Here is a 10,676-nt window from a genome sequence, read left to right on the forward strand (position 1 = left end):
TATTCAGATTTTTGTTCTAGAAATGTAAATTAGCACATATTTAATTAGATAACGCCTCATTTGCATATTTAAACATAACATTTTAGAAAACTTGTAATACAAAAAAGGTTTGCATTTTTTAATGTAAACAATCACAAGGGGTAATATGGTGATATCTATTGGTTAATTTTTTTACCCTATTAACCTGGGGTGTCTCGCTTTAAAAATGCAGAACCTTTTTTAAAACTTTTTTTTTCTTCTATTGATAGAGGGTTTATGTTTGCAAATCTGTTAAAAAACAATATTTTTAATTTAGTTAGTGCCTGTAATTTGCAGTCAATATTGTCTCTTGTCTAGTGTATTATATTTACTGGCAAAATAGTAGTATTAATAAGCAAAATAATAATACCACAACGCAAAACAGGCTTAGCTTTATTTACAATAGGCTATAACATATTAATTTAAACATAGTTTTATCACACTGACCTTTTTTTATTATTATATTTCATCTTTGTGATGAAATATGACCTAGACATGTTCTTGACAGGTTTTGTGAGACTGATATTTACAATAACACAACTCGTTTACTGTCCAGAAATCTCAAATGAGCAACTCATGTGAAATATATTATTTAAAAAGTTATCAGATCGAATGAAAACTATTTACAGTTAAGATATAACGCACGACAAAGAAAAAAATGTATGCGTGAGTTAAATTTGTCCATTTAAAATGATATTTCTCATTAGTAATAAAAATACTCTTACGACCTAGAACGACCTTCTCTTTCTCCTTTACTACTGTCACTTTACTGCGTACAAGTACACTATCCTCTAAAGTCCTTAAATGTTCTTTCTTATCTGGGATCAGATACCTACAATCGCTGCAGATAACACTACAGTGTGCGTGCAAACTCGCAAACTGACCCTAGATCAGACTCAGCGACCAGTAGTATGAACATGTCCGCGCCTTCCAATGGGTAGCCACAGCACCGCCTTTACAAAATACCTCAGCGTATAATCATATTATCGTTCATTTGTCATTTTTTTTATTATTAACTGATTAATTTTTCAATTATTACACTGTAACACGTATTTATTAACTGAAATGATGACAAACTTCGTCTAACTATAAAATAACAAATCAGGCAAACTCAATAAGATACCCGCGGACGGTGTCCTTTTCTCTCAGTGGAAGCGATACTGCTGGAGTTCTCTAACGGCCCTCGCGCAATTCCTTAATTTCTATACATTTTTGGGAGTTTTTAAATCATCTCATCAATCACAATGCTGAGCACGGTCAGCCGGCAACTCAGAAGCCATCCTGCCGTAAGTGATTGATGATTTCTCGACGATTTATTCCGTAAAAGACGATGGCAATCACGAGTTGTGCAAACGGTTTCGCTAGCCTGTTAGCGTCCCTGCTGCGGAATTGCTAGACATGCCACCAGTCCGGATATTTATACAGCTCAATAAACACAAATCAATCCTAAATATGTATTTAAATTAGGCGAAAAATCCTAGAAATATCAGAAAATTTAAAATTGTGGTTCCCAGGCCTGGAAAAGAAATGGAAGTTAGTAAAACATGGAAATATCTGTTTTAAAATATTTAATTTGTTAGAAATCTCTTTTTTGGTGCAGTCTCAATAAAATTGTCTTTATAAACGCTTATCAAATAATCTCAAACGACTTGAGAAGTAAAAATTAATCTCTGTCAGAAAGTATAGAAATCCAAAAGGAAATGTGTGTTTACGTTTTAATAATTAGTATTTTTTTTATTGAATAAATATTAATGTCATCAGTTGCAGATATTGAACACTCTACAGTTAATAACATTAAAATCAAAATATGTTTCAATCGGGTATAAAATATCAAATTAATATATTTTAAAGCTCACTAAATGATAATATTGCGTTGCCATAACTACACAAACGTGTCAAAGTGTCAAACCAGTCACGACCGTCACAAGTAAACAACACACTATACCATTGTAAGGGACCAGCCATATATGTTCATTCCGAGTATTTATGTAAATAATTAGATGAACTTTACATTTTCTTTAAGTGAAATGCCATTAAAACGAGTTTTATTTGTTTGTGCGCACTTGAACGCGCAGAGAACTGTCGCAGGAGGCCTGAGTGTCACGTGACACCATTGGCTCTCTGCACTGGAGCTCAAGGACAAGCGTGTTAAACTGAGGACAGACTGAGAAGTGTGGCCTAATACACTTTCACTTTTAAACTGTTTATTTAGTATTCTCAGTATTATTGTTAGTTGACCCCATAGTTTAACTTAACGACTTGTTTATGTCTTGGCTCGGAATGATCTCCTAACCACTTGCAGCTTCTCAGGGATTTTAAGAGAAACTCCGATCTATTATTTGTGTTATTTAAGGCTTTTGTGTTGTAATGAAGCAACATTTGTGGACAGTTTTATTTCAGTCAGTCATTACTGTTTAATCTAGATCTGTGGTTTTCACCTGGAGGACATTTTACATGATCAGTATCATAAAAACAATTGCATCAGTAGTATCATAAAATATCATATCAGTATCATGAAAACAATTTTATTATTTTTATGATACTGATATAAGTGATATACAATGTAAAATTTGCATCCTAATGCAAAACCAGTTGTGAACCGCCAGACTAGATGGTCATGATTTCCATGATTTCAAAGTTTAATACATCACCTTCAAGTCATTTGATTTGAAGTTACAGTTGTTTTATGTATTTTTTTTGTTTTGTTTTTTGTTCACCATAGTTGATCCCACTCTTTATTTTCATTGGCGGTGGATGCACTATGTCTCTGACATATCTGGCTCGCTTGGCCATGCGCAACCCTGATGTCTGGTAAGCATCTGTTCTACAGAAGATAAAAGTCCATTAATCATCTTTCTCTCACAATGGATACAAAAACATAACTGAAAGGCTTTATTCTTTAATTAATTGAGTAACGTTTGCTATTAAGATCAAACACTGTGTCTACACCAGACATGAGCGGCTCAGTGCAACAGAAGCAGATATTATCCATTATAATCAGTGATGCTGTCTACACTGGATGCGATGTGACACAACAGATTCCTGACAATAACCCGATGCCCGGTTCTATTTCTGACATACTTAAAGCACTTGCACTACTTCTGACACGAAGAGCAAATGGATTTGCAGCGGTCACTTTGTCGCATCCAGTCTGACGGCTTCAAGCTTTTAAGGCGCAGTGTGACATTAATTTGTAATTCTTAATACCTTGACCCAATCAATTGTGAGAGAACAACAGGCCTGCTCAGATGTTCATGTCAACTCTTTTATTTAGTTTTATCATGCATGCCTTTTTTATTTGTGCACTCACTTGCTTCATATCCACAGCTGGGACAAAAAGAACAACCCAGAGCCCTGGAATAAACTGGGGCCCACTGATCAGTACAAGGTATGATACATGTGCCATGATCATTTAAACTCTGTTGTCAGGATGCATTTTGCTTCTCAGCATATTACATGCCCTGTTTTTTGTTGTTGTTGTTGGTTGTTCCATGTGTTTAAAGAAATGTTCTGGAATCAACCCAAGCTCTATCAACAGCATCTGTGGAATTCTCTTGAATACCACAGAAAATAATTTGGATTTGTCCCTTAGTTTGAAACAATTTCATTCACAGTAAAGCACTTTGAATGGAAGCCTATGGAACAAGCCAATTCAGGGCTCAACTCCTATATTTTTAAGTGACAGTAATGTTAATGTGCCATAATATAACATTCTCAATTAGGCATGAGGAAACTGAGCTTATCAATAATGACAATTCAGGAAACGACAATAATAATATAAAAATTATATATATATATATATATAATATAAAATATATAAAATATATATATTGTTCATTGCATTAAATTGCAGCCTTTGCTATTTTTACTTGGATTTGGTGCTTCCAGAGTGTTAATTTTGGAGCCTGTATACAACTATTCATGAGCTTCGATCAGGTCATGTCACATTGTTGCATTTAAATATTGTTTTCACAGTCGCACACAGAAATTTGGTTGCACTGTAGAGCCCTGCTTTGCATTAGGATAAACATTCATTTTCAAAGACAAGGCTTAGATTAAGCAAGGATTAGGCTTAGTTCATTTGGGGCATTTAAGTAGCTTTTATAAACGTGCCATAATCTTGAGACAAAACGGTGGCACTGACATATTTTAAGATATTTCAGTGCAAGCAGCTTTCAGTTAAAATGGCTCAAACATGCATTTTATTCTGGGAGTAGCCTTAAGCCTTCTCTGTGAAACCAGGGGGTGAATGTTTAAAAAAAAACAAAAAACAAAAAAAAAACGTTAACATGACACTAGCATGATAACGTTTTGCAATGGTGAACCTGCTAAATATGTTTTGGAGCTCTACAGCTCAAACAGCACATTTTTGTACTGAAGAATCATTTATAATTGCTTTAACAACTGCGCATTTCTATGTTTAGACCCTCTGGAATGCCTTGCTCCATAGACTTGCATTGTAACCTCATTACCGTAAACATGATTTTGGCTTGGTTTTAATGAACTGAGGGGACAAGTCAAAATTGTAGTCTGTGATAATCGATAAAACTTTTTAATTCGATTCAGAACATTCTATTTAGCACTTTTCGAGATGTTTAGCGCCCAGTAATCGACAGAAATGTTGAGTTTGAAATCTAACTGACCAGCGTATGTGGTGTTAGTAAAGTGCTTAAACACGCCGTTGTTGTTGGAGCGCCTAAGGGGATCCTATTAAAAGATGTGACTGAAAGACCGTATCAGGAACTAATCTCAGATCTTAATGAGTTTAATTCATTAAGCGCTTCATAAACTCATTTTATGTGTGCTGATAGTTGGTACAAATCTAATCAAGCTTGTGTCTTAATGTGTATTTGATGTGGAGTAGAGTTCAAGTTCAATACTTAAACAGGCAGCTGACTTAATGGATTTTGCAGAGTGCATGTTGTTAAACTGCTTATTTTGTATTCTCACTTTTCTGTTTTTCCATTTCAAGTTCTACGCAGTGAACATGGACTACAGCAAGCTGAAGAAGGACCGTCCTGACTACTAAACGTATCCAGAGAATCCAGACACCCAGTGTTGGACCAAAGGCTTAAAAATCAAACTAAAGAACAAGAAGATGTCCACACTCTTTTCCTCAACGGCCCTTGTTCCTATATTAATTTATGCAAAGAGACTAAATTGCACAAATGATGTCTTTGCTTATTTGGATCCTTTTTAACATCTATGATGTCTTGTGTATTTTCTTCCCATACTTTTTAGTCAGAGACGATTAATAAAGAGTTTTCTCCCACATACATTGAAAAACCAGTTGATGAGTCGTGATTATGTTGGTGTTTGTATGAATTTCAGAACAAGCTTCTCCATGCTGACCAGCAGAAAGCTGCTTGGTTTGAAACTGACTGAGCTGTTCTCCACACATTTCTACGCTTTTAACAGTGGATAATATTGTCAATTTTACTTAAGTTGGATTATTTTAATAACAATAATTGTACAAATGTCAATTTAATAATTTAAGTCAACATCACTACTTCGAGCAACCATGTAGCACAGTGGTTCTCATCTACGGCTCCAGGGCCTACTAAGGCACCTCGGCAACCTTCCAAGAGAGCCTCTGCTGTATGTTGGCATCAAGATTTTTTTTCTTTTTTTTTTTTTTCTTTAGCTGAGAGTAGTGAGGCGTTAACATGGAGAAATGTTGCCTTTGCCCATGTCCATCATGTTATTTAGCTGTGTTACTAAACTGTGCATACATCAGCACTATGATGAAACTGATTCAGATTTTTGCTGCCTATTTGAGAAAAGTTATTACATTTTGCTTCACCTAATAATTTCAGTTATATGCTATATGGTGCATATTGGTGACCGGTGTTTAAAGGGTTAGTTCACCCAAAATGAAATTTCTGTCATTAAGTACTCACCCTCATGTCCTCCCAAACCCATAAGACTTAAGTTTGTCTTCGGAACACAAATTAAGATTTTTGATGAATTCCGGGGATATCTGATCCACACACCTTTTGAGGTCCAAAAAGGTACTAAAGAAATCTTTAAAACCATCGACGTGACTACGGTGCTTTATTCAACAAATTCGTCTGTCCCCTGTCGTACTGCTATTTTCGTTGCAGAGCTTCAGTGTTTACGTCCAAACGGCGGCTCGGTATTGGCCGGCTCTGGTCATGTGAGCAGTATGATGCATGCGTGTGATACTGACAACAGTATGACGGGACAAACTAATTTGTTGAATAAAGTCTTTGAGCACAAAAAGTATTCTCGTCGCTTCATAACAGTAAAGTTGAACCACTGTGGTCACGTCGACGGTTTTAACAATGACTTTAGTACCTTTCTGGACCTCAAAAGGTGCAACGTCGTTGCTGCCTATGTGTGGATCAGATACCCTCGTATTTCATCAAAAATATCTTATTTTGTGTTCTTACGGGTTTGGGACGACACTACAGAAATTTCATTTTGGGGTGAACTAACCCTTTAAACCCCCTGAAAGTATAATTAGAAAGTAATTTTTTTAAAGTTGCCATAGTCTTTTGCGGTAGTTATTTTGATGAAAGATTATGAAGGTACATGCAAATAAATAAATACATTAAAAAAAATCTGCATAGAAAAATCATATATAACAAACATTGTAATATTCCATACTTTTTATGGTGTCTTTAAAATAATTAGTCTCACTGCTGCTTTCCTGCATGAAAAAACTGTATCACTGTTTCTGAGACTTTTCCACGGACAGATAAATGTGATTCCACAATCAAGTTCCCAAAAGAAGATTCCATAAAACACCTCCAGAATTAAACTTTGGATGCCCTGTGTGTTGCTGCAGCAGCTAATTGAGAGTGTAAGTGAAAATCAACACTTCCTCCTCTCCTCTCTACGCTCCACGCTCCCTGACTTGAACGATGGTAATCAACACCCCTCATTTTTCCTGGCTGATGGCAAAACATTGCAGCTGCACGATAGTGCCCTCTAGCAGATGAAAGGAAGAAGACAACAACTGGTAACTAGAATTACTGGAATGGCTTTGGATCGTTCCAGAGGAAGAGTAGCCTACATGTAAGAGGGAGTCTCTGATGAGATCTATGATTTTTCTTATGGGGCATACAGGGGCTAGTACCTTCAACTCAACTGGCCAGATTTCTATCTAATATATCGACTAAAGAAAGATTCAGAACAAATGTAGGCCTAATTTCAAATTCTGTATATGATCTATTTTCCCCCTCTTGCATTATTTTGCTGAATATTTGGGAAATATGTTCAACAATAGTAGCCTACTAGATTTTGCATTCGTTCTTTCAACATTGTTTTTTTAACATGGTTTGTTTATAGTATGAGATATTGGTCATTTGCTTCAGGAAATGTGTCTTATAGGCTATTTGGGGGAAATGTGTATGAGTTTTATGTGCAGGAAATGAATACAAACTCAAAGAGTGGAGAGTTATGTTCTTTTGGGGTGTATATTAATTTCAAACCATATATAGACCTATATATATATATATATATATATATATATATATATATATATATATATAGCCTATCTAGAGAGCGAGAGAGAAATTATTCTCTCCATCACACTGAAACGATGTAGGCTAACTTAGTTTCATTGCAAGCTTTGCCGTTCAGTAGCCTATGTTCTTTTAAATCCGGTATCCTGAACGGAACAAGCTGCTTTTAGCTGTTTCTTTCTCTCTAATATAATTTTTTCCATGCTTGATGACTTTGGTAAATGTCATTGGGGCGCGCACATCTCTTCCCTCAGACAGAAGAAAGCGTTCGAGGAGATGAGCGGCAAAATGTCAAGGAGACCTTCGCGTGCCAGCGGCTTTAAAACTTCACCCGCCTTCGCAAAGGTTATTTCACATTTTCGCTGATAATGAAAGAATTGTTACGATGGCTGTTGAGATGGGAGACTGTTCCCACCTAGTGATTTCAAAGACGAGCTGAAAATCAGAAAAGTTAACCATTTTCAGCCGTTTTTCTAACTTTATTTTTATTATTATTATTATTATTTTAGGATTGACAGGCGTAGAGCGTTTCTTATTGGCTAAAAATAAGTTTGTTTGTTTGTTTTAAAGACTCTTGTTGATACAAAGATTGTGATATCTCAAGTCACCTATTCGAGTGATATCTGTCAGGTATTATGAATATTGTAGGCCCTATGTGTGGTATTCATATTGCTTACTGCGCCTTTTACGTGTACGTGTACGTGTGTGAATTTTTGAGATTATTAGTTGAGATGAAACACTAGAAGTTTTGGCAAACTTGCTTAAACAGTTCAGATGCTTATTAGGAGAAGAAAGATTTAGTTTAATTGTGCCCCCTCCTGAAAGTGACATAACAATGATTTAAATTGTAAGTGTGTGAGAGAAAAAGAAGTCAGTCTGCCAACTAGGTATATATTTTAAATAACTGAAGCTTCACTCCATGCTATTCCTGTACCTATTTCCTGTAGAGACATGATTGGTCATATTTGAGTGACAGCAGTGATGACTATATTCAGGAGTGATGACTATAAAACAGACTGATGTTTGGTGGATCAGGCTGTCCGTCACCCCAGGGGTCAGTCTCACAAATCAGTCATCCATCTTCCTGACCTCTGACCTCCCCGTGGGTGTGGGACTTTGTGTCAGATCGAACTGCAGGTAGAATATAATGAGTGTGTGAGGGGAGAAAGTGTCAGAGTCCTGAAGAAGATCTACCGCAGGTCAGACGAGGGATCAGCGTGGTCTGTAACAGAAACAGTCACACACACTGAGAGAGAATTATTAGCTCTCTGTCAAAACTTCTCTTAAATGATTTTCATGGTGCCACACACACTGGCCTCTATCAACAGAAGTGCTGTCTGCAATTTGCGATATCTGGAAATGGAAGAAATGGAAGGCATTTAGAGGAACCACTGTAGGTGTGTACCAAAACTACAGTACCAAACAGTACCAAAACTATATATTTATGTATGTGTATATATATATATATATATATATATATATATATATATATACACAAAGTGTTTAGCGTAAATGAGTACACCCCCTTTGAAAAGTAACGAAAAGTAACATTTTAAACAATATCTCAATGAACACAAAAACAATTTCCAGTTGTTCACAAACATCTTTTTTAACGTATAACATGAAAGTAAGGTTAATAATATAACTTAGAGAACAACTTTTTCAGTTTTACTCAAATTAGGGTGATGCAAAAATGAGTACACCCCGCTGAAATTCTCTGGAGCAAAGCTTAACTTTAGACTACAAATGTTTAATTCAACCACAGGTGAGTCGAATGATTCATTACACAGGTGTCCAGCAGACAGTTGACAATAAAAGGGTGTTAAAACCCCTTCCCATTTCATGCTGTCAGCAATGGCACCACATGGAAGAGAAATGTCACAAGACCTGAGAAAGAAAATAATTTCTTTACACCAGAAAGGTGAAGGCTACAGGAAGATCAGCAAAGCTTTACTTATCAGTCAGAATACTGTAGCAAAAGTGGTACAAAAATTAAAAAAAGAAGGAACTGCAACCATCTCACAGAGACGTCCAGGTCGTCCACGGAAGTTAACACCTCGACAGGAGCGTCTTCTGATGAGAACGGCTGAAGAAAATCGGTATGCAAGTCCATTGCAGTTATCTAAAGCAGTAGAAAGCCAAACTGGGGTGACTATTTCCCGTGACACAATACGGCGTACACTGCAGAGGAATGGCATGCATGGCTGCCGTCCACGAAAGAAGCCTCTCCTAAAGCCCAGGTGCAAAAAAGCCCACCTAGAGTTTGCCAGGGCCCATGCTGACAAAGATGAAGACTACTGGGACTCTATACTCTGGAGTGATGAGACCAAGATAAATGTTTTTGGAACTGATGGCTTCAAAACTGTATGCCGTCACAAAGGTGAGGAATACAAAGAAAAATGCATGGTGCCTACAGTGAAACATGATGGTGTCAGTGTCCTTATGTGGGGCTGCATGAGTGCTGCTGGTGTCGGGGAGCTGCATTTCATTGATGGCATCATGAATTCACAGATGTACTGCTCTATACTGAAAGAGAAAATGCACCATCACTCCGTGCCCCTGGTCGTCATGCACTTTTCCAACATGACAATGATCCTAAACACACATCTAAGGCCACTGTTGGATTTCTGAAGAAGAACAGGGTGAAAGTGATTCATTGGCTTCTGATCTGAACCCAATCGAACACCTATGGGGAATTCTGAGCATCACTCTCCATCCTCTCTAAAAGAGGTCATTCTTGAAGAATGGAAAAAGATAGATGTTGCAAAATGTTGCCAACTTGTTCATTCCATGCCTAGAAGACTTGGTGCTGTCATTAAAAATCATGGACACCATACAAAGTACTAGATGTAGTAGTTTTTGTTGTGGGGTGTACTCATTTTTGCATCACCCTAATTTGAGTAAAACTGAAAAATGTGTAATCTAAATTATATTATTAACCTAACTTTCATGTTATAAGTTAAACAGATGTTATATAAAACTTAGTCTTGTCAACATTTTGGAAATTGTTTTTGTGTTCATTGAGATATTGTTTAAAAGTGCTTTTTGAAGTCTGGTATGATTCAATATATATGTTTCATGTATTTCTTTGTTGGGAAGATGAATGCAATCAGGCATATCAATTTTGCTTTGCAGATAATAAAGAATCATATGAAAAAAAATCTCACT

The 10,676-nt window shown here is 36.4% G+C and overlaps 1 protein-coding gene across 1 annotated transcript; it reads left to right on the forward strand.

The window, feature by feature from the left end:
* Positions 1 to 1,143: 1,143 nt before the first annotated feature.
* Positions 1,144 to 5,304, forward strand: ndufa4a (NDUFA4 mitochondrial complex associated a). Its single transcript, XM_048207888.1, has 4 exons — positions 1,144 to 1,304; positions 2,741 to 2,829; positions 3,346 to 3,406; positions 4,991 to 5,304. The coding sequence occupies exons 1-4, from the start codon at positions 1,263 to 1,265 to the stop codon at positions 5,045 to 5,047; spliced, it is 249 nt and encodes an 82-aa protein (XP_048063845.1). The 5' UTR covers positions 1,144 to 1,262; the 3' UTR covers positions 5,048 to 5,304.
* The last annotated feature ends 5,372 nt before the right edge of the window (positions 5,305 to 10,676 follow it).

Source organism: Megalobrama amblycephala, linkage group LG1, assembly GCF_018812025.1.
Source record: "Megalobrama amblycephala isolate DHTTF-2021 linkage group LG1, ASM1881202v1, whole genome shotgun sequence".
Lineage (NCBI taxonomy): Eukaryota > Metazoa > Chordata > Actinopteri > Cypriniformes > Xenocyprididae > Megalobrama > Megalobrama amblycephala.